At 32.5% G+C, this 24,121-nt stretch overlaps 2 protein-coding genes across 7 annotated transcripts; both read left to right on the plus strand.

The window, feature by feature from the left end:
• The first annotated feature begins 3,024 nt into the window (after nucleotides 1–3,024).
• LOC115882370 (U3 small nucleolar RNA-associated protein 18 homolog) lies at nucleotides 3,025–4,893 on the plus strand. The gene has a single exon (XM_030900418.1). The coding sequence runs from the start codon at nucleotides 3,161–3,163 to the stop codon at nucleotides 4,634–4,636; it is 1,476 nt and encodes a 491-aa protein (XP_030756278.1). The 5' UTR covers nucleotides 3,025–3,160; the 3' UTR covers nucleotides 4,637–4,893.
• Nucleotides 4,894–5,448: 555 nt separating this feature from the next.
• LOC115882354 (transcription initiation factor TFIID subunit 4) lies at nucleotides 5,449–24,020 on the plus strand. Of its 6 annotated transcripts, none has more exons than XM_030900383.1 (13): nucleotides 5,449–5,941; nucleotides 6,797–6,943; nucleotides 9,302–9,460; nucleotides 12,354–12,530; nucleotides 13,151–13,249; nucleotides 13,908–14,120; nucleotides 14,291–14,563; nucleotides 16,366–16,675; nucleotides 17,464–17,645; nucleotides 21,259–21,442; nucleotides 21,997–22,128; nucleotides 22,342–22,472; nucleotides 23,174–24,020. In XM_030900383.1, the coding sequence occupies exons 1-13, from the start codon at nucleotides 5,483–5,485 to the stop codon at nucleotides 23,324–23,326; spliced, it is 2,619 nt and encodes an 872-aa protein (XP_030756243.1). In that variant the 5' UTR covers nucleotides 5,449–5,482; the 3' UTR covers nucleotides 23,327–24,020. The 6 variants fall into 6 exon arrangements, with proteins under 6 accessions (XP_030756243.1, XP_030756237.1, XP_030756239.1 ...); XM_030900377.1 differs by having other exon boundaries at nucleotides 5,450–5,941; nucleotides 13,154–13,249; XM_030900379.1 differs by having other exon boundaries at nucleotides 5,450–5,941; nucleotides 12,399–12,530.
• Nucleotides 24,021–24,121: the final 101 nt, after the last annotated feature.

Genomic DNA, 24,121 nt, shown 5'->3' on the forward strand with positions numbered 1-24,121 from the left:
TGCATTATTGTGACATGGAACCAAAGAATATCTTAATACATCCGTCCGGACCCCGGACCCAACCGGATGTAGTAAAAATCCCGACATGTCCGGATTAATCCCGACTTCTGGAAACCCTACCCATAAGGTGGAGGCTGGAGGATCTGTCTCTGTGATTTTCTCCACCTCTTTAACTTGTTCTCTCCTTAGACATGATCTATAAGAGAGGATCTATAATATCCCGAATCTATATAATAGAGGATAACATACCTCTCTTTCTCTATTGCCTCCTTGGATTTGAGAACAACTCCTATTGTGAAGATCTCCTATCTCCTATGGCCCTCTTCTCTCAAGTTGATGACTCGCCAACTCGATGTCTTCATTACATTTGAGTTCTGGCAAAGTTGGTGTTATGATGGGTGTTATGTCTTATGTCCCTGCTTACCCTGCTTGCCTCCCGGTGTCAGGCCCACCCAGCCATCACGACTCACGACACTTGCTGTCCTCCATTCGCGAATTTCAAGTTCCAGAGCTTTACGCCCTGGGCTACTCGAGAACGGTTTTGGAACGGAGCTGTGCGCGATAGTCTGGTGCCTCCATATGGCGCGGAACAGTTCTGAACTTTATGACTCAATTAAATGGAGTGAGAGTATCGCGTTCTTGAACAGTTCGGAGCTGCACAACTGCGTGAATGGAGGTTTGGTTTGGTTTGGTTTGGTTTTAATACAGTAACTATGGAGGCTAAAAGGAGGCTATGCTATGCTATAACCAAAATTTTTCATGTTTTTTTATAGTTTAATAAATTAAAATAATTTACAATTATTATTTTACATATTTGATAACAATACTTTATACATTTTTTTTACATGTAAAATATATATAAAAAAGTGTTTATTGCAGAAATTGTATCTCTCTGATTATAATACCCTACGCCACTGCAGAAATCCAGTCTGAGTAGCATTTATAGTTTCAAACATTAATTATAATATAGGATATTGAAAATACTACTTGGAATTAATAAAAATAGTTTACTTTGGATGTGGTACAAGACATATTAAAAGCATTTTACATATTTTTTTTGCTATACTGAAAAAAAATTACATTTTATGACTACGTAACAAAAGTTGTGTATCAACTTTTACCTGTAAAATCTAATTCCAGTCATTTTTTCTCGCTTCAGCCTTTGCAGCCATACGCTGAACATCTCACCACATACCAAACAACACGGTTTATAAATTTAAAACAAAACAGTTTTCACAAAAAACATAAAAATTCGCTCAGTGTCACCCCCAAATCTTGTCACCAAAGTATGGCCGCCGATCGAATTTTGGCCTCACAAACCGATCACGGGCAATCACGGGAGCAAATACGTTTAAATTACCTATACCGCGGCCTCCCCATAAGGGCAATGAGAGAATTTATGTCCCAGTATTGAAGGAGGACAGAAAATCGAGTCGAATGGTTTCAAGACATAGGTTCATCCTTGTTTAGTCAAACCTCCTACCCCAGGGTTCGGAAGTAGTTAACTAAGACATAATTTACCTGATTAACTACGTGTAGTTTTTCTTCAAAAACTACGTCTTTTCCCGTTCATTAACTACATGAAAACTACGTTAATAAACTATGTATTGATATTATGAATAATTTTCCTTTGTATGAGGTGTAATAGAGATAATATGATGTAAATATTATAATTAAAGCCATATTTCTTCTGTTTTCTTAAATACATTAAGTGTTTTTAAAGCTTCAACTTATTATAATCTCACCTCAAACCTGTGACCTGTGACATTTGAAAGTTACATATATAGGTTACATAAACTACACCCTCTACATAAACTACATTAACTACATGTAATGTAGTTTATGTAGTTTTTAAAATAACATGTAGTTTTCCTAACCCTGCCTACCACACAAGGATAGACTTATGTAGGAAACGCATTGAAATTCTATAGCCATCCTTTAACATCGGGACAGGAATTTAAGCGGTACCCTCCGTATAGGTAATTTAAACGTATTTGCACGGGAGAATATGCGTACCCGTTTCCTCTCTTTCCTGGTCTAAGGAGCAGGGTTCGGAAAACTACATATTACTCTTAAAAACTACATAAACTACATTACATGTATTTAATGTAGTTTATGTAGAGAGTGTAGTTTCTGTAACCTATGTATGTAACTTTTAAATATCAAAGGTTTGAGACGAGGTTATAATAAGTTGAAGCTTTAGAAAACACATAATGTATTTTAATGTTTTAAGTTTTTGTATTTTATAATAATTTTAATATATTGTGTTCAGGGTTCGGAAAACTAGATGTTACTTTTAAAAACTACATAAACTACATTACATGTAGTTAATGTAGTTTATGTAGAGGGTGTTGTTTATGCAGAGGGTGTAGTTTATGTAGAGGGTGTAGTTTATGTAGAGGGTGTAGTTTATGTAACCTATGTATGTAACTTTCAAATATTAAAGGTTTGAGGTGAGGTTATAATAAGTTGAACCTATAAAAACACATAATGTATTTAAGAAAACAAAAGAAATATAGCTTTAAATATAATATTTACATCAAATTATCTCTATTACACCTCATACAAAGAAAATTATTCATAATATCAATACATAGTTTGTTCACGTAGTTTTCATGTAGTTAATGAACGGGAAAAGACGTAGTTTTTGAAGAAAAACTACATGTAGTTAATCAGGTAAATTACGTCTTAATTAACTACTTCCGAACCCTGCTTCTGAACCCTGATTGTGTTGTCTGTTTTTTATGAATTTATAATTCTTTAATTAAATAAAAAGCATATGCATTACATATTTCTATCAAAATGAACATTTTTATTTACAGGATGTTTTTTTATCATAATATACGTAGTTCATTAACGTAGTTTTCATGTAGTTAATGAACGGGAAAAGACGTAATTTTTGAAGAAAAACTACAGGTAGTTAAAGTAGTTAACCAGGTAAACACCTCTTAATATGCTCTTAATTAACTATTTCCGAACCCTGCTAAGGAGCATAGTTTGTAAATGATTTGGCATCACTGTCAAATGACAATGATGTCAATTGTCATTTTTCATTCTTATATTTTCTCCAATTTTTCTTTGGATTGTTGAAAATTTCTAAATAAGTTGTGTTAGTTTTTTGTACTATAATAATCTTCATAGATTTTAATATCATTGTACAATGAATACTCAGAGTCGTAAAAGAAAGTATACAGATAAGATGGAACCTGAAAATGGTGATTTAATTCCACCAAAAGGCAAATATCAAGTGATCCAAGATGTTGATGAGGAAAATTTATCCAATATTTTATTTGGCGATTCAAACTTATTCCTTAAAAGTCTAGAGGAAGCTGTAAATGGTCCGCAAAGAGCCCATAATGTGGATTCTGGCATTGAAAGTGGAACTTCTGAAGAAGAAACATCCAGTCGGAAACCAGCATGGACAGATGAAGATGATGCAGGTATTGATGTAGGAGAGGCTCTAAAGGCACAAAAACGGAAGTTACCCTCTGGTGGGATAAATAATCGTAAGAATAAGTATTCAAATCTCTTGAAACAGAAATATGAAGCTATCGTAAGCACACCTAATTGGGCTAACCTAAAAAAAACTAAATCATCGTTAGCTGATTCAGATGAAGAAATACTTGGCTCGTGCGGGTTTATTAAAACAGCAGAGAAGACATCTTTGCCACACAGATTGTTGGAATTTAAGAAACTCAAAGATTTAAACACTGAAACTTATACAGAGGGTCCATATATAAACTCTGTTGAATTCCATCCAAACTCAAGTGTTGCATTAGTAGCTGGCTACAAAGGAGTTGCTACCTTGTTTGCTGTTGATGGAAAAAGAAACAGTAAATTGCACAGTGCTGCATTTGAGAAATTTCCAATTTTTTGCTCAAAGTTCACAAAAAACGGAGATGAAGTAATATTAGGCTCTAGACATGCTCATATATATAGTTATGATCTTTTGACTACAAAAGCATTACGATACAAATTACCAACAGGCATAACACAGTGTAAAAAATTTATTGTTTCACCCGATCAAAAATATTTTGCTGTTCAAGGGAAATGGGGTGAGATTCATTTATTCTCAACTTCAACAAAAGATAAGTTAGCTACACTTCAGCAAGATAGTGATGTCACAGCCTTGGAATATGACTCTGAAGGAAATTTACTATTCGGCCACTCAGATATGGGAAAAGTAACAATATGGGATATGAACACTCGGCGAGTTATTCATAAGTTCATTGATGAAGGATGTTTGCAAGGAACTTCTGTAGCCGTTTCATCATCTAATCAGTTTCTAGCTACGGGAAGTGCTCAGGGTGTTGTAAATTTATATAATATGCAAGATGTTCTTAAAAATAGTCAGCCGAAACCGCAAAAGAGTATTTTGAATCTAACGACATCAATATCTGATATTAAATTTAACAGTAGCAGCGAAATGTTAGCACTATATTCTTCAGAAATCAAAAATTCTATCAAATTGTATCATATTAATTCGAAAAATGTTTTTAGCAACTTTCCTCCCTTTGAAAGTAAACTAGGCCATATAAATTGTATAAATTTCTCTCCAGGTAGTGGATTTTTAGCACTAGGAAATAGAAAATCAGTTGTATCATTGTTCAGGTTGAAACATTATAAGCATTATTAGGTTTTCAACATTATATAATTAATTGCTTTTCTGTGTAGATAGTTTATTTTGATATATCTTTAAACTACTGTTTAATTGAATTAATTGTGAACATTTTATTGGAATAAGTTTTCTCTTTATATTTGTGTTCTATATCTAAAATAGTTTTAATTTATAGTTACATTTCCACAAACATTGTTAAGCGTAAATTTTAAAATAATTATATTTAGAGAATCAATTATTGTAAAATTATCACATAAATAAAAAGTATACGTTTAGGTAAGAGTTTATGATTTATTTATTTTATAATTCATTTCATAATATTGAATTTTGAATTTCCCGCCAATTTTATAATGACGTCATCGAAAAAATAGGACGATGGCAATCTTAATCCTGCTCTCCTGCGGACAGGAGATAAGCTTAATACTTTTAGTCTCTGACATTATTTACTCGTATGCAAAAGTCACTACTACTGAGTTTCTAGTTTGGCGGATTCCAATCATAGACAAATTCCAATTCTGAACTTTCTCTCGTATGCTTTTCTGTTCAACAGCTAACACCCTACGCGCAGTCGTTAGCAGTGTTGCCTAAACTTGTAGAGTCTGTAGAGAATTTCTGAAGGAAAATAATTATTAAAAATCTAATATCTTTTAATTAACGGAATGTTAAAAAATTAACTTTGTTATTGTTTGTATTTCTTATTGTGATATATGTTATCTCCTTTGCACCTGTTTATATTTTTATACTAGAGCTTCTTTTACTTCATACCATAGACACTTTTTAATTATTGCCAGGTATGGCAACATTGATTAATAATGGAAGCTTGCGTCATGCGCTGTTCATTTGTTCAGTAGTTGGTCTCGGAAAATGGCGTCGGCAAAATTTTTAGAGGAGGCTCTGAATACGGACGTTGATGAATCAGCCGTGAGTGCTATTGTAGGTTCTTTAGAGAATCAACTCGGATCGTCGACACCACATTCACAATCACAGAATAGTGGATTGCAACAAAATCACGTAAATAGCCCGATTTCAAACGGCGGGACGGCGGCCCCGCAGAAACATGGGACCATTGCCAATGGTGACTCGATTAGTGCAAGTGTTTCTAATATTGACAAACAAATGAACAATGCATTTATAAATGCTCAGCCTACTATTACTTCGACATATACTTTACAGCAAACGGATCAAAAGCCACCTGAGGGTGTAAAAGTTGTGTATACACAAGGGGGACAGGTTATGGGAGGACAAGGAACTATTGTCCAGGGACGGGTTGCAACACCACAGGGTCAAATACCAAATGGGGCTATTGGAATGGCACCTCAAACGGTTTGTATTACTTTTTCTACTTTTTGGGGTACATTTAAACTCATGGAGAAAATATATAAATGGTTTTCTACTCTCTTTGCTAACTTTTGCCAATCTGAAATACTTCTATATTAACTTTTTATGTGAATAAACAACAAATATACATGTCACAAATATTGACATGCCAATGTTTTGGTTTGGTAATACAAACAACTAATTTTATGAAATAGGTATGTATAGTATACATACCTATAACCAGTCATTTTACCTATATTTTAAGCGGGTCCAGAGGAGATCATTTGTTTCAAGAATGCTGATATAACACGAAATAGTATATGTATAGGTCCTAATTCATTGAAATTTAGATTAAGTTATCTAGATTATTTTTTTTACTCTATTGGTAGAGGCTCTTGCATTAGTATATATTTCAAATTATTATACCTACTTTTCAAAATATTCATATCAAGTAATTTACTAAGCAGCACCTTTGAAACAGTAATCAAACAGTATATACATATTTACTTAACCTCAAATATAAGGCTTACATTTCAAAAATATGCTAGTTCAGCTATTTTATTAAATTTCATGATCTTTCACTTATAATTTAATTGAAGTGATAATAATTGTTCAACAGAAACATACTTTGATATAAATTTGAATTAATAGGGTCATAGGATTTAAAACTTTGAGGCAATCATAGTAGTCCTATGTTCTGCATTCAACTGTTTTAAATATATAAAATAATTGATAATTGTAATGTAGAACTAAGATAACTAGAAAAAACTATTTAATTAAAGCAATATATTGATTAAAATTACTTTCCGATATATATTTAATTATAGCGATATATTGCTAAAGTTACTTTTCTAAATTAAGGTGTTTGGTACAGTTCCTTCTACTGTTCACCAGGTTCAGCAGCTACAACAAAAACCGCCAACGATAGTATTAAAAACGACAGGAAACCCCAGCGGTGCTCCGGGATTGGTCACTGTGCCTGTGAATGCAGTTCCCCAATCAAATAATGTATGTATTAACTATTTTATTTTGTTAAGAGGTAAGGGCTATATTGTGTAAAATATACAGGTAAAAAACAAAATATAAAAACATTGTTTATGAAGTTGATACTTAATTAGTATATTGGTCTTTCATCATGTGTGAATGATTGAGATATCGTTAAGAAAAAATTGTTACTAATTAAATTGTTAATTCTCTGCAGTTGTAGTACCATATTATAGAAAAAAAACGGTGTCAAAGACGGCTGGGGAATGACATTCAATGATAATTTTGGCGAGATCAATGTCTAGACATCATTTACTAAAAATTAAAATAAAAATTAAAAAAGTCTAAAATTTACACTATTTATAGAAAGATTAAAAAGGATAGAACGTTTCCAGATACAGAAATCTATTTCCAAAAAAAAATTTTTGGAGTTTTAAACTATACCTACCATTTATAAATAATTTTTTATCAATATAAAAATAAATTACAACCTTAAGGCCATCTGGCATTAAGCGCTAGTAACTGAGATCTAGGGCTTGAGTTTGCCAAAATTATCGATTGTCATTCCCCAGCCATCTTTAACGTCGTTTTTTTTATTGTATGGTATTTCCTTCTTGGTTAATACAACTTAAGGGTGAGTTTACATGTTAGAATAATCTGTAATCTATTTCACATAATTCAATAATTTTGAAATAGAGTACTTAAATTCATTATTTCATAAAAATTTACACACCCCCGTCTTGGCAGCAAAAAGATATAACTTAAAAAACTAACTATATTTGTACAAATATAACTAAACAAATATGGATGATTGGTTGCATATACTACTAACATAAATGCATTAAGGTTTAAGTTGGCCACATACATGCGGAATTGTGAAGCAGAAAAAATTGAACAAAATACAATAACGTCTGCATTTATGTGGCCAGTCTTAAAATGTAATATACAGTATGATCGAGAAAAATCTGCGTCTGCGATGGTTTAGGTAAAATTATAGGCGATATATAATTGATATTAATTTCCAAGCCAACTGGACACCGTTTTTTTTCTCAATCATATGGTATAAAGAATGCATATTATGCATGATTTAACAAACATGCTCTTGACATGAAATTGCTTTCAGACATTATCTCATTAATCAAAATATCTTAATGGTTCAATAATACCGGAATCAACATTTACTTGTGTTTCCTTAAAATATTTCTTTTTATGTTACAATTTAAGAAATACCTTATAATAACAAAAAAAGGCGTCGGAGTTGGTTTTGAAGTGATGATCGATGACATTTTATAAATATGTACAAATATATGGTGAATGTCATGATCGTCAATTCAAAATCAACATAGACGCCTTTTTTTTCAGTTGTATGGTATATTTTATGTAAGTCAAAAACATAATCTGGCCAAAATCTAATTAAAAAGATGTTCAAATATTTATCTTTCTAATGTTTCTGTTACTATAATTCCAATTTGTTTTTGTTAATGTAAGAAACAATACAGGGTGGCGCCTCCCATACGACGCGGAGGCTCTAAGGAGAACGGTAGTTTATATTGAAATGAAATTTTGCGTGCATATGTAGGTTAATTGAGAGCATTTTATAGAAATATATACAGTTCCACAGGATATCCCCAAAAAAAGTTACACATCAAAGTTGTGATTTTTGTAACGGAAAACCCTATATATAAATTGATTTTGATTCTGGGAAAATAATAAAGGTGAGTTTCATTAAAGAATATTACTAGAACGTAAGATTTTTTATAATATTTCAGATTTTGTCAAAATGAAGAATAAACAGCTACCTACCTATATTTATTAAGACATGAATACTGGGAATAATATACTGGGTGTTCCATTTAATATAAAAGAGTAACTTGCTTTTAAAAGTGACCAATGTTCAATATTAATTTTGTCTCACCCTGTATAACTTTTTGGGGTCAAATTTTAATTTAGTTTAACATACCTACAATGGTTATTTTAATTAAATATCAGGCTATACAGGGTAAATTATAGTTTAGGTATGTAGCTGTTATTGAAATTCAAAGTTTATTCTTCATTTTCACAAAATGTGCGATTATTAAAACCCAACATTTTAGTCATATACCTACTTCTTTAATCTCACTTTTATTTTTTTTTTCCTAAAATTCGAAAATCAATTAATATAAATGTTGACAAAAAACAACTTTGATGCTTAGCTTTTTTAAAATACTTTCAATTAATATACATATGCTCCTAAAATTTAATTTCAATATAAACTACCGGTTTCCTTGGAGCCTCCGCATCATACGAGAGGCGCCACCCTGTACTATAATTTTTACCAAGTATACTAACCACTCGTTCTTTAACTTCACTTTTATTTCTTTTATGACTCATTGATTCAAGCAGGGCACACAAGGCAATCATACATTAGGTGTGTCATCCCAACCAATCCTTTCCAATCTGCCAGTGGTGAATGTGCGTCCGCAAGGGGCACAAGCTAAAGGTCCCGCAAGGGTGGTCTTAAGTACGGGCCCGGGTCTTGTGGGATCCCGGCCTGGGACACCTGTAAGTTGTAGTTTGAAGCAAAAATCAAAATATATAAATGGGAAGGTTTTCTTTATTCGCTGCGTCTAGGTACACTAAATATAAAACTTCGGTGCACGCGAAATTTTACAGTTTTATGACGTGAATTTTTTACGCGTACCAAGTTAGAAGTGCCTAAATAGTAATTATAATAACGTTTATTAAGTTAATATATCTGATATTTGATTATATTTTGTAGGTATAGTACAGTCAATCTGGCATCAAATTACCCCCGCTCTCATACTTTGTCAGTCATAAGTCGTCCACTGGAAAAACTTAAATTCCAAAGACTAAGACACCAGACTAATAAGACTTTGGCACATTCTGCACAATCTTTAATTCATAAAAATCTTATGGGTATTTGAGGAAAATTTATATTATTAACAATTATGAGTAAACTCTTACTTGAGTATCGATTCTAGGTAAAAACTGCGTAAAACCTTCCCATTTAAAAGTACTGATTCTAGGACAAACGCTAAACCGTTAATGCTTGAGTTGTTTGTTGTATTATTTTTTGTTTGTAAATTTATCCATGCGTTTCTAGAATCTTATTTTTTTGGAATAAAATTAGTAGTAAACTGAAAGGTTGATCGTATAGGTATATTGGGTTGCTTTATTTGCAGCTGGTAGTCATTAATGGTTCGCTTAATGCATTTTTATTGAATTATTTGTATTTGTTGAAGTTGAAATATTTTTTTAGATGTATATTTACTGTATTTTGTTTACATGTAAACGTCGCAATAACATTAAGAGTCAATAGTTTGAATGCGATATTAAAATAAAATGTAACCTCTGTAAATGTTTTTAAATTTAAAAACTTCCTTATTAATATTAGGAATATTTGAATAATTTTCTACTTCGTTATTTCATAATAATTTCTAATAAATTTTTATTTTTTAGTTTTCTAAATCATATAAATTATGCAAAATATACATTGGCTTACCAGAATTAATACCATATTTTATTTCACATTTCTATTTCAAGGGTTGTTTTATCAATTTGGTATTATTTCGGCAAAAAAGGTTTATATACTGCTTCTACTAACTTCCTACTAAATGTCCTCTGTTACTAACACGCAATGTATTAACAAGACAAATTAGAAAAAGAAATCTTGTATTAAAGGTAAGCTTAAGTTCAAAATATCCACCATTATGCCAAAAATTAATGTCGGTAAGTGTAATAAAAGTATAACACTGAAAAGTTCAGATTCAAATTTTTATTTTACTTAGTATAAAATACCGTGTGATCGAAAAAAAACGGCGTCGAAAACGGCTGGGGAATGACAATAGATGCTCTCTGATAATGCGTTATTACTAAAAATTGGCATAGAACTTGTCAAAAATTAACACTAATTATAGAAAGATTAAAAAAGGATAGAACGTTTCTAGACACACGAATCTATTTCCAAAATTATTTTTTCTTGAATTTTAAACTACAGTGTTTAAAAATTATTAATATTAACTCAATGCAAAAATAAATCTTGCCAAAAGGCCAACTGGCAGTAAGCGCCAGTTAAAAATGATGAAGAGTACTGGCTAAGTAAATGACGTCTAGGACTTGACGGCTTCTATTGCCGTTCCCCAGCCGGCTTTGACGCCGTTTTTTTCGATCGTATGGTATATAATGACCCTTTGATTAATTTTAGGAGTGAATGGAATTTTATATTATCTGTAGAGCAATATGTTTCATATTTTTATAAATAGGTTTATTTTATAGATTGCTTTTCATGTAGCTTAAGTGCAAAAACTAGTTTTGTTTTTAATATTTAACAGAGTTCTTGGAGTTCATACATATTATTTCCTAGCAGGAAACAAATTTGGTGCATAATGTGGATTTTTACCTGATACCAGACAGTTTTTATAATTTTTAAATGACACCACCGACATTCTTTTACTCTTTTTAGTAGAAAATGACATTCTGAATAGAATGACATCTCATATGTCAATTTTTGTCATTTTGGCTTAAAAAATAGTATTTTAAATTTCAATCTAGAATTTAATGACGGTGTTCATAAGGAACTTTGACTCTAAATAGCAAGTATGTTGTACCAAACTATTCATAAAAAATGTGCTTTTTCCAAATATGCTAATGATCCACCCCTGTTCCATTTAAAAAAATAGGGTTATGATTAAAAATACAATTTGGGTATCTTCTAACTAGCCAGTAGATGATCAGACCTATTTTTTAAAGATTCCTTGATTAAACATTAGTGGTTTTATCACAGCCATGGCGCTCTAGATGGAAATTTAAAATACTATTTTTTTTAAGATGTCAACAGTTGACATATACGTCTATTCAGAATGTAAATTTCTATCAAATAAAGTAAAAATATACCGAGGATACAATTTAAAGATCAAAAGTTGTAGTCATTTCCAGTAAAATAGGAAGTGTCTAAAACTAATTGGACATATTAATCAACCCAAATTTATGTCACATACATTCATACCAAATCTCGTATTTAATCTAAAAAAAAACTGAAATTCTTTTGAAAAACACCCAGTTTAACTGTACATCAAGATTTTTTGAAGAATCATTAATCAATGTTCATTTCCAACCCAACTGGACGCCGTTTTTTTCTAAAATCAGGGCATATCGTTATTTAAGCAGAAAACTAAACAATGTTTTATTTTTATCAATACTATTCGTGCATAAAGAGGATTATTGTATAAAAATATATATTTATGTTAATTTTAACATGTCATGTTTCCAATCTAATTGGCATAAGTTTTCATTTCTTGTATTTATTAGGTAGCACTCATTAGGTTGATACATATGAAAAAATACTAAGAACTTTATTAAAAATTAAAATTCTAATTGCCATTGCATTATTCGTCTGTATGTCTAACAGTGTCTATTGTCTCTCTGGGTGTTTTAGCAACTAACCTTACAGTCATTTCACGGTTTACAACCTGGTCAACAGGGAGCGCTGCTCTTAAAGACGGACACTGGTTATCAACTGCTTCGTGTGGGTCCGGCTCCTCAGGCAGCTAATTTGGCATCGTCGCAACCGGGAGGACAGCCTGTAACGTTTCGCATGCCAACTGTAGCAGCGGTGAGTATATTTTTTCACTTTTGTTAATAAAAGTTAATTTAGAGAACATTATACTGTTTTCTTTGAGCAAAATAGAGATGAGACCCAAAGCAGAATATATTCCCATTTTATTGCATGTAGTAAATCATAAATTACAGAAAAATATATTAAGAACCCATGAGAGTATGGGTAATTGTGATCAAGTGGGCTATGATGGCACTTGAGTCCGTCTAACACTTGTCCGTTTTTTTTTAAATAGTAGCTCTCAACAGTTTTTTAGAGTCAAGACAGATATTTGCTCCTCTTTTCTTTATTTTTTAGGAGTAATAATTTTGTAAACTTGCAAGTTTGTTTTAAGTTTCATTTGCCGTCGCCTTGATTTTTCACCTTGGCCTACAAAAAACTAATTTTAATTTCTATAAAAATCAACTTTAATTCAACTTAATTCCAATAACTTTTGCCAACTTAATACTTATTTACTTAAGTGTCTAAGGGTATGTCTCTAATGACTTACGTCTCTATCGGTAGCTAGTGTTCTCTCCACAATTAATGTTGATTTGGTTAATTAAAACTACGTAGTCAAGATTAATAAATTAATAATTGATTGATTAAGGATAATTTTATCTTTTTTATTTATATAGCAGTCTGTGTCAAGTGCATCTACCAATCCAGCACAAGCTGGCAGTACAACTACAGTGACTACAACTCAACCAGTGGTTCAGCAAACTCAAGCTGTTCAGGTAAATCCAACTCTCGTTTTTGGTATTAGATATCACAATACTATAATAACACTATTGTTACATGTGTTACACCATGAATATGTGCATGATCTTTTAAAATTTTAAAACTACATGAATAACATGATTTTTGTTCCAACATAGCAGAGAACCGTTGTACGGTTATGCTTATGCGCAGTAGAGAAGCTTTGTTACATCCACAAGAGATTTGTTTAGCTAACAATAACTGTTGTGTTGCATTCAGAATTATTATCATTCATGAAAAATGTTTGGAATGGTGATTTCGGTACCAGCCTAAAAGCAACAATCAAAAGAACTGACCTGCATTGTGTATCAGCGATAATTGTTTTTGTTTTATTTCTTTGGCTATTTTAAATAAATAGTTTTGTATTAAATATGATGAGTGACGAAGAGGACAGTGATATTGAATATGTGGATACCACAGAAGATAAATGCAAGAGTCCATAAATAAATCCAATAAAATACAAAATTCGAAATTTGTTATTTATTGGGACTGTATAAGCACTGTATTGGCACTGTCCCTAATAATTTGTTTAACTAATTATTTCAATATGTATTCGTATATTGTACTCAGCATACTTTTTCTGCTTGGCTAGTTTGTTAGTAACCATTTATTTTATTGATTCGCTTACAATTGCAGAGACCAGCAAACGACAATACCAAAGAAAAATGTCGCAAGTTTCTTGCAAACCTTCTAGAACTGTCCAGCCGAGAACCAAAGGCTGTAGAACGGAACGTGCGAACTTTAATACAAGAACTAATAGACAACAAAGTAGAACCTGATGCCTTTTGTGATAAATTGGAAAGATTATTAAATGCAAGCCCACAGCCATGTCTCATTGGATTTTTGAAGGTTTGTATTGTTTATTTTACACTTATACCTATATTTTGTTTGTTCTAATTATTTTTTTTTATAATTTTGCAACTTTTAATGAGGCTTTTTTGTCAATATTTAATGTCATAGCCTTAATAAAAACTATTTATTTACATATCAATTTTTTATCATATTTCTTTTTACTTTAGAAAAGTCTCCCTCTTCTGCGGCATTCTCTCGCCACGAACGAGATGACGATAGATGGCATCAGACCTCCTCCTCCCAACGTCGTCTTTTCCATAGCAGGTGCCACTCCCACTGTGCAGACGGTACGACCGGCCGCCCAAGTGGCACCTGGTCAAGTGCGGATAGTCGGCCCGGGTACGGCCGTGGTAAGGTCCGCCGCTCCTGGGGCGGTGTTGCAACAGAGGTTGGTGGCTCCAATTAGAGGACCGACAGTGCAACAACAACCGACTAGGATGGTAAGTACTGGTGAGAAAGTCTAGCGTTTTATGTAGATGTACAAAGTATCCCATTTTCGTGTGTTTTGCTGGGTTTACTCTGTATATTCGGGAATACCCTGTATATTTTTTTATTTGTTTTGTTTTGTTATGAGCTTTCTAAAAAGATACCATATGATCGAGAAAAAACGGCGTCAGCGATGGCTATGGAATGAAGATCGCTGTCATTTTATATGTAAATTTATATGGGAAATGTCATTGATGGTCATTTCCCAGCCAACTGGACGCCGTTTTTTTTCGATCATATGGTAGTATATTCTGTATTTATTTTCATAAATAAGGTAAAAAAGGTATTATTTAACCTAACCTAACATAAGCGGCCAGTTTAAATTAGGTAGTCAAAACAATCAAATAATTTATTAGACGTCAAATTTTGGTTATTAATTATTCCAATTTTGCTTCCGTGTGTAGAATTATTGCACAAGTGCATCAAGAATATCAATATCTCTGATTGATAAGGTGTTAGCTAAAAGCTGCAAGTTGATTTTTGGTGCAGTTTATTAAGAAAACATGATGGGAAAGCAAAACTGTCTGGTTAAATTAAATAATACTCTTTTAAACTAGGTTGATTTATGTTAAAAAGTTAAATAGCGCATTTTTTCCTTATTTATGAAAATAAGTATTAGAGTATATTATATTGTTACGTTTTTCGTCGGTTCCGTGTGAAAGTGACAATTTATTTAAACACAATTTATTTACACTAAGTAACAAACAATAACGATTAAAAAGACTTAAAGAACTATATACAAACCATTTTTAACTGTTTATCTAGAAATAATTTATTTTGAATTTAGTGCGACAACTGTACTCGTCTATTTATTTCTGTCCTCTTCAGGCCCAGCCGTCGGTTTATATACCCACAGCTAAAGAGTTCTCGAATAATCCGTAGCCGCCGAGATTTTTCCATTCGTCCTTGAACGGCGCCAGGCGTATTAGGCCCGCCGCAAATTGAACCCAGCCCACGCACAGCATACGCCCAACCCATTCTTGATTCCACGCACACGTTTTTCTTAGCACCGCATATTGAACACAGCCCAGACCCAAGTTTTTAGTTTCGATCATGAGTGAATACGAGCAACTTCTTGATTTAGAATCAGAATCCGAGAACGAAGAAGGACTTATTTTACTTCATTTGCTTAATAAATAGAGAAAAAATGTAAAAAACGCATATTTGCGAAAAGAGCAAGCAAAGGAGAGTTTAGATTGTCTAGCGAAGTTCCAGACATTCTGTTTAAAGAGTCTTTTCGATTAAACAGGAGACAATTTTTTGAAGTGTATGAACTAATAAAAACAGACATTACCGGTTAGGAATGCAACGCCCGAAAGCCTATTGGCAGTGAAGAAAAACTAGCAGTTTGTCGCAAAAGTAGAAGGGGAAGGAACCCACGAAAACTGTGTCTGAACGCAACTAGATCCACGAAAAGACTGTGCTAGGCGTAGAGTATATTTAATTTGCGGTGGTCCCTTCTTTCCTGTGTTTTACAAAATTCTCCACGCATGGGTTGGGCGTGTGCTGTGAGTGGGCTGGGTTCAATTTGCGGCGGGCCTTAGTCAGCTTAGACCGGGTTCACACGGGTCCGCAACAATATTTTTAGAAAGTTCATAATAAGACAAATAATATAAAAAAATAATAAAATGTAGTGTGCCCAATTTAAAAACAGATACTTTATTAAGAAGTGTATTTTTCTTTCAACTTTTTATGCAAAGTTTTAGTTTAATTTAGTTTTAGCAGTCATTCTATAGTATAGGCAAAATAATTTTAGGTTACAGCGATTAGACAACCAGGACCAACAGTACAACAAGTCACCGCGCAAACTATCAGTTCGTCTCAACCTCCCGCCCTCCATCCGGTGTTCTCCGCTAATCAAGCGCAACAACAGTCGCAACATACGACCCAACAACAGCCAAACCAGCCCAGACCCACGGTACCGAGACCGGTGCAGGTACGGCCCGCGGGTCAGGGTCGGCCTCCTCCTCAGAGATTGCAGACCCCCTCCGGTGGAAAAGTTGCCGCCGTAGGGGGTAAAGCTTTGGCTGGACAAGGAGCGAGCAGACCAACTGCCAAAGAGAAAGGTAACATTTATTGATTATTTAGAGTCAATATCTTATTTTTTTTTCGGTATTGTCTTCGATTGTTATTTTTGTATTTCCTTTTACAAAGCATATGAAATAGTTTCAAAAATTCAGTTTTAAGTTGTTAGGTTAGGTCAGTTCTACATACATTGCAGGTAGCAAATTTATACGACGTTATCCGTTGCGTATCTGAGTGACAACATTTTACAACCTACATCGACAATGGTTTGAAATAAACTAAATCAAGCGAATCGCTCGTCGCTTGCTACTTGCCATTTATCACCGAAAGAATATGTGCTCTGGGCACGCAACTTAGTGCTTGGCGTTACGCCTACAACAAGCGACGGGCGAAAAACTGTATTTTTAAATACGAGCGATATTTCGCTCGAGCAATCGCTCGATTATTGAAATCGCTTGAAACTCGAGTACTCGATTATTGAATTTAATCGGTTTTTCCCATCACTAGTATGGACTTTCTGATTAATAACAGGGTATGGCAGTCGCATAGCACATTTTAAGCCATCTTTTTGTCCTATATATTGCCTGCAGAGGGGTATCTATTGAGTAGGGTCACAAATTAACTTTTACAGATATGACTAACTGATAATAGATGGCGATACCGTAGATCGGATGCATTGAATGAAATGTTCGACCAAACATATAATGGACGATAACGTTAAGTCGTCCCAGCATCCTCACTAACAATATTTCTTTTTAGCTTTTGATACGCCGAGCCGGCAAAATTATCTACTTTTTTTTCTACTTTTTAATTATCGACTTTTTTTCAGAAAAGAAAGGTTTTTCGACGGCCTACTCTGGAGATGACGACATTAATGACGTAGCAGCAATGGGCGGTGTAAATTTGGCAGAAGAAACTCAGAAAATTTTAGGACCTACAGAATATGTGGGAACGCAAATTCGCTCCTGTAAAGAAGATATTATGTGTTCATCAGCACCCTTCCAATATAAGGTATTTTGCAAATACTATATTCTGTTATAGTATTTGAAGTGTCCAGGGGAAAGCTTGATAAGCGCCAGTCTCTTAATTTTAGGGTTACAATATTATAGAAGATCTAACTGGCCTTACAAATTGTATAAACTCTGCAGGGCATGTTTTTTCCCTGGACTTCATTTTTTAGTAACATATATTATGTACTATTATTTCTTACTGAATTAATATGAGCTTATATCATCTTGGTTACGCTAACCATAAATAGACTCATAACTCTCTTGGCACATTGGGTCTTATGAACAAAAGTTAAGCAAATGCTTTTACTTAAATTTCTTGAAATAGACTTATACAATTTGTAAACAACCAACAGAGATACTTCTATAGAAAAAGCAATTGCTTCTCTTTATTCATCAGGTCCATTATTAACGGGAATTAAGATGCCATCATTCCCTCTACCTTGTATAGGTAACAGCTATGAAATGCAATAGAGATTTTTAGTAATATAAAATGAAAAGGCATGCTAACTCCATTTTTAAGTTTAATTGTTAAATGGAAAGATACGCAACCTAATGGGCGAATTCGTGACAAGGCTGATTTGATTTCCCTTTATGTCTCAAGTGCTGTACGGTGGAGCCTCTGCGACCAACGCATAAAACAGTCATTTTCTCTAATTCGGCTAGCGAAGGCATATCGAAGACCGTGTGGAACTGAAAGCGACAGTGTTGCCATATTAAAATGTGTAATATCTGTAATACGTTAGCCGAAAATATCTTTGGATGAAAAATCCTCCTTTATGTATTGAAAATTTATTCATGTTAAATATAGAATCCAATTATTCATGTTAAATATAGAAATATCCGGGTATCGACGGCCAATACTGTTTTGCCCTTTTTAAGGTTTTACCAGTGTCTCTTTTCTCGCGTAAAATTAGTAATAAACTTTGTGATGAGAACTTGTTCATTCTCGCTAAATCGGCAACGCATTTTAAAATAATAAAAAAGTTAAATTTAAAATCAAAAAGTTAATATTAAAAATTGTTTGAGATCTCAATCAAATTTTAATATTGACTTTGATCGATGTAATTGTAACCCCAGAGAATAGGTACATTAAAGAAATGCTAACTTCATGTTAAAAAATGGAAACAGACGCCACCTGGTGTCGCCTGGCAGTACTAGCTAAATTGAGGGGAATTGGAGGGGCGGGGCTTAAAAGAGGGGAAATTTAAAAAAAAATATTTTTATAAGTATCACTGACTTACTGTTTAAAGTTAATAAACATATTTTTATTACTTTAATATAATTTAATGTATTAAAAAAATATGTCTATTAACTTTACAAAGCAAATCAATGATATTATTAAAGACTTACTATTTTCAGAGAAAATTCATAGTAAATAAATTACACATTAGTAAACAATATCATTTACTTTTTTAGAACTGCGATTTATATTACATAATATTGAAATATATATATTTTTTAACAATGAAAAAGAATATCCCGGAACCTGAAAAAGAAAGATGATCAATTAATGACTTAAATTAGTTCAAAATACATTTTGCAAATAACTAGTGAATTGGACAGATAAACATACTATTAAAAAGACATTTTAGTAGTATATTATCATCTATTTACTGATAATACATAAGTATATAATAGGTAAATAACATGCATAAGGCACTATGATACAACTACCTGTATCATGATAACACACTAACATCACAAAAAATATATGCTAATTTAAATTTCTTTAATGGTCTAATGAAACACTATCTAGCCTCAATGCATGCCATTCCAAAGGCAAAAAAAACTGTTATACCAAATAAATATAAGCTGAATAAAACATAAACCAAGCCAATGTGCATAAACAACCAAAAAATGCATCAAAAAATACTTTTATCAGATCATGCCCTTGGATATATTATGTATTTTATATATCGCACATCCCGTTCAAAAGTTTACTAACTCAAAATAGAGAATATAGAGAACATTGTCAGGAGAAGTAAAAGAAAATTTAAGTTAACGCAATATGCTCCTTTTTGCATATTAATGGCCAAATAATGTAATGTTGATTTAATAAAAATTTAACTGGCATCCTTCTGAGGTATAAATCAGATTAAAAGGACATTGTTTTTGTAATAATTGTTTGTTCTGTAAACATTTTTTGAAGACAATACAGTTTTGAACGGGCTGTGCGATATAAACAAGGATCTTACTATTATTTGAGGTTATAAAGTATTTAAATAATATAAAACATAATCAAAATCATTTTTCATCATAAATTATAGAGGTACTTACGTGTTTTGATATTATTATCAGGAAATAATACGTTTAATTAAACAGGTACGCTGCCAGGCAAGTTCTATCGGCGGGTCTTTGCAAAGTTGAAATCTAAAAATACAAAAATACGTTTACATCTTAGTTGTATTTACGAATAAAGTATTTGTGTGTAATTTCTGACTTACCAGTTAACTGAATAATCGCATTAAATACATCCAAATGGTAATTTAATATTGTAAAAAAGCAAAATTGTTTTAAATCACTTGCCAGGACAGCCCGGCCAGCTTCTTTGTTGGGAAAATGGCCGCGGTATCATGATTTAAGCAATGTGAGTGACAAAGAAAGCTAATGCCTGGCAGATGTCGCTTTCTTTGTCGTTGGTCCTGGCACGTTTAAATTTGACTGTTGCCTGTTTTCCCATACAAGTGACATCCCCGTGTGTAACCCGAAATCAAATGACAATGATAATTACTAAAAACAATGTGCAGTAATTAATAAAATGCCGTAATGACTCGGCACCAACTCGGCACCCACGAAGCAATAACTTCACTAATCAGTTTCATCTGATTGTCAAGTGAAAGAGAGGGTTTGACCATAGATAAATGAAACAAGTTTAGATTGGAAAGTGTCCATAAGGACAATGTAAACACTATTTGGGGCTATTCTTGCAACGGTCGCGACCCAAAGCTTTTGATCATTTCGGATCGGTTCGGCTTTTTCCGGAATTATGTCGCCAAATATTGTTTGTTCAAATTTATTATTATTTTCTTTTAATTTTATAAATAAAATACAATGTGTTGCATACAAAAAACTTTATTTTATATAAGGACATGTATGTGAAAGACCTATGAAACATTGGAAACCGATATTATGCCACGATTCACGATGATTTTTACAGTTCACAGTTCACAATACAGTTTTTTAGTTTTTAATTCTACTTTTTCACAATTATCACGGGTTTGAGTAAGTAAAATTTAAATTAAACTCACAAGATAACAATAATTACTTTGAGAATGGACGCTTTTAACACTTTTCGGTATTTTTTCAATGAGGGCAGTTTACATTTTGAAAGATTTTATAATTTTTGAAAATTCTGACTTTGACAAGAGATAATTATTTCTGTTATTGTTTGCGATTGTTCTTAGCAACCGCTATAGCAGCGCCAGATCGCGTACAACCATACGTACAACGGTCGCGACACCAAAGACACAAAAGAATATATATTTTGACAGACTTTCCAGTCTAAATTTATTTCCTTTATCTATGGTGTTTGGCAGTATATTTTGACGTGACGTTAAACGATGGTTGAACAAACAATAAATGGTGAAGTTGTTTAACAGTTGTTGTAATTTCAGATTAGGCAAGTCATGCAAAGGCACGGATTAGACGATCCGAGTACGGGTGATGTTGCGGCGTGTATATCGCATGCTGCGCAAGAGAGACTGCGGGATATGGTAGAAAAATTGGCTGTTATTACTGAACATAGATTAGAAATAGTTAAAAGCGATTTTCGCTATGAAGTTACGCATAATATTAAAGGTAATATATCCTTATATTTTTATAGTATAAATGTTAGCATAGCCTGCACAACGAGCGAATATAATGACGATAACAGTTGTGTTATTTTAATTGAAATGGAAATTGTTTCCTTAACACAATTATTATATATCTTCCGTCAAAATTATAAGTCTTGTCACTTTTTAATTAGGCTTTAACATTAATTTTCTGATAAAAACCATAAATTTTAGAAATTAGAACATATTTATTAATAATTATTTTATCTATAGCATCTTTGTCATAGTTTTATTTTACTTACAGAAAATTTTAAAATCATTTTATTTTCAGATTAATTATACTGCTTATTCTCTTCGCTTATAAAAGTAATGCTGAATAATATGAAACAATGTGACAATACATTTTTTAAGTAAAAATCCCACTATTACATTACAATAACGAGGCATGAAAAGCTGGATTTATTTGAAATAAATCTAGCTATAAAAACATTCGCTAAATTTGAAATAAAAATGTATCTATTACTGAAATTAATAGATAATCTATTAGCAATAAAATTAAATATATTTTGTGTATTTTAGGACAGTTAAAGTTTCTCGAAGATGTAGATAAGGCAGTGAGGAAAAGAAAAGAAGAATTAGAGCGAGAACAGATGCTTAGGGCTGCAAAAAGTCGTTCAAAAACTGAAGATCCTGAACAAGCTAAATTAAAAGGTAAACATATGCTTTGATATCAAGCTAAATTCACAGAACCTCATGTGATAATATTGTTTTGAACTAGACAAGATTTGGAATTAATTTTAATTAAGTTAAAAAACTGTTTCTGAATAATGCTATGTGAAATATCAAGCTAAATTTACAGAACCTCATGTGATCTTGATTTGAACTAGTTAAGATTTAGAATTAAGTTAAAATATGTTTTAATAGCCAAAGCGAAAGAAATGCAGCGAGTTGAGATGGAAGAATTAAGACAGAAGGAAGCCAATGCCACGGCATTGCAGGCTATTGGCCCCAGGAAAAAACCTAAATTGGAGGGGGAAAATAGTGCAGGATTACAGGTATGTTTTTATATGTATATAGTACTTCTATACAGTGACACAGATAAAGTCCGCATCATATGGAACTTTTTTTTATTTATTGACTTATGTAGGTGAAATTTGCCCTGGGCGATAGTTTCTGCTTTTAGTCTAAGAGCTAGCAACGTTTTCGAGAAAGTATTTTAAGACGTCTGGCTCTTTGATATATCTTTTACTATACTCCCTGGAACAGCACGGGGCCGGTCTGGCTGCCGACACCCGTTGCGTTCACTACTGCGCATCGGAAGAAGATCCTATATTTTTTATTAATTTAGTCCTATTAATTCTAGTATTGAATATAAATCGAACATGTCTCTATAGCGCAGTGCGTAAAGTTTCCGACCACGAACCGGTGATTCAGAGTTCGAATCCGGGTCACAAAGACTTTTTTATTTTATTTTCGTTTATATTCTGATAGTAAAGTATTAAATAATTCTGGTAATTAAAAAAAAATATTGTCTAACGACGCACTATTGCCAGACCCTGTATAGCCAATTCTTGGGATAGAAACAAAAAAAACTGATAACAACAGGCAAAAATTTTTGTCATTTTTAATCTAAATCAAAGCAGAAACTATCACCGAAGTCAAATTTCACCTAAGTCAATAAATAAAAAAAACACTGTTTGTAAAAGGTTTTATTTTGTGCAGCAGTTTTTTAATACAAAATTTTTATAATTTACAGAATAGTACATCCGGTCCAAACAATACGCTCAGAGGGCAGATGCCTCTTAGGCAGCGAATTAAAAAAGTGACTATGAGAGACTTACACTTTCTGTTTGAATCAGAAAAAGACTCGTGCAGAAGTAAACTGTTATATAAGTCGTATCTTAAGTGATGCTGGCTTCTACACAGTGTTGTGATATTACTCTTGGGACCTTATAGTCCTATCAAAATTTGGATGTAGCTTTAAAAATAGGAAATATCTAAAGCGAATTCTGTTTTGGTGTCAAATTTAGCCAACATCTGATTATTTTTCTATACTATAAACTCCCTTTTAGATTTTTTCTGTTACAAATTAAACTGAACTATTTTATCTTCATATCAGCTAAGAAACATACCATACTTTATGATAGTAAATTTATTTATACTTTGGAAAAATAAAGCTAGAATGGCAGTCCCAATTTATTAGTATAAAGGTCTTGAAATACTCACTTATACATATTTTACAAATATTCGATATTGTAGATACATGTTTGATAAACGGATGTAACGCTGTTTCGGGTAGTAAAAAATAAGTGAAAAAGAATTCGAACTAGTCGTCGTGTTGTGTTGTGACAATTTCAAATGTTAATAAAATTGCCGAAAAAATGCTAACGCGTAAAGGAGAGCGTAATTAGGACGTTGTTGGGTGCAATAACATTCAATAACTCAACTTTCTCGGATATTCAACTCCAAAACAACATTTTATAGGTTCATAGTTTCTCATACCGATTTGATTAAAAGCAAAAATAAATTCAAGATTCAAGCAGTTCGACGAAAGAAGTGAGTAAACAAAGTGCTCGTTATATAATCAAAAAATTAAATAGAGAGTTATTTAATTTAAAATTACTATGAGAGGATAAAATATAATTTACAATATTAATCACAGATATTAATGGTATACTTTTTTTTTAATCAACTAGTGATTAAA

The sequence above is a fragment of the Sitophilus oryzae genome, unplaced genomic scaffold (assembly GCF_002938485.1).
Source record: "Sitophilus oryzae breed Bouriz unplaced genomic scaffold, Soryzae_2.0 scaffold_177_pilon_pilon, whole genome shotgun sequence".
In the NCBI taxonomy this organism is placed as follows: domain Eukaryota; kingdom Metazoa; phylum Arthropoda; class Insecta; order Coleoptera; family Curculionidae; genus Sitophilus; species Sitophilus oryzae.

Bases quoted from the DNA above. Each gene is read 5' to 3' on its own strand.
- LOC115882354 (XM_030900383.1), top strand. From the start codon at position 5,483: ATGGCGTCGGCAAAATTTTTAGAGGAGGCTCTGAATACGGACGTTGAT. The intron at 14,121-14,290 runs GTTTGTATTGTT...TTTTTACTTTAG, and splicing joins GTCTCATTGGATTTTTGAAG to AAAAGTCTCCCTCTTCTGCG. The intron at 14,564-16,365 runs GTAAGTACTGGT...AAATAATTTTAG, and splicing joins AACAACAACCGACTAGGATG to GTTACAGCGATTAGACAACC.
- LOC115882370 (XM_030900418.1), top strand. From the start codon at position 3,161: ATGAATACTCAGAGTCGTAAAAGAAAGTATACAGATAAGATGGAACCT.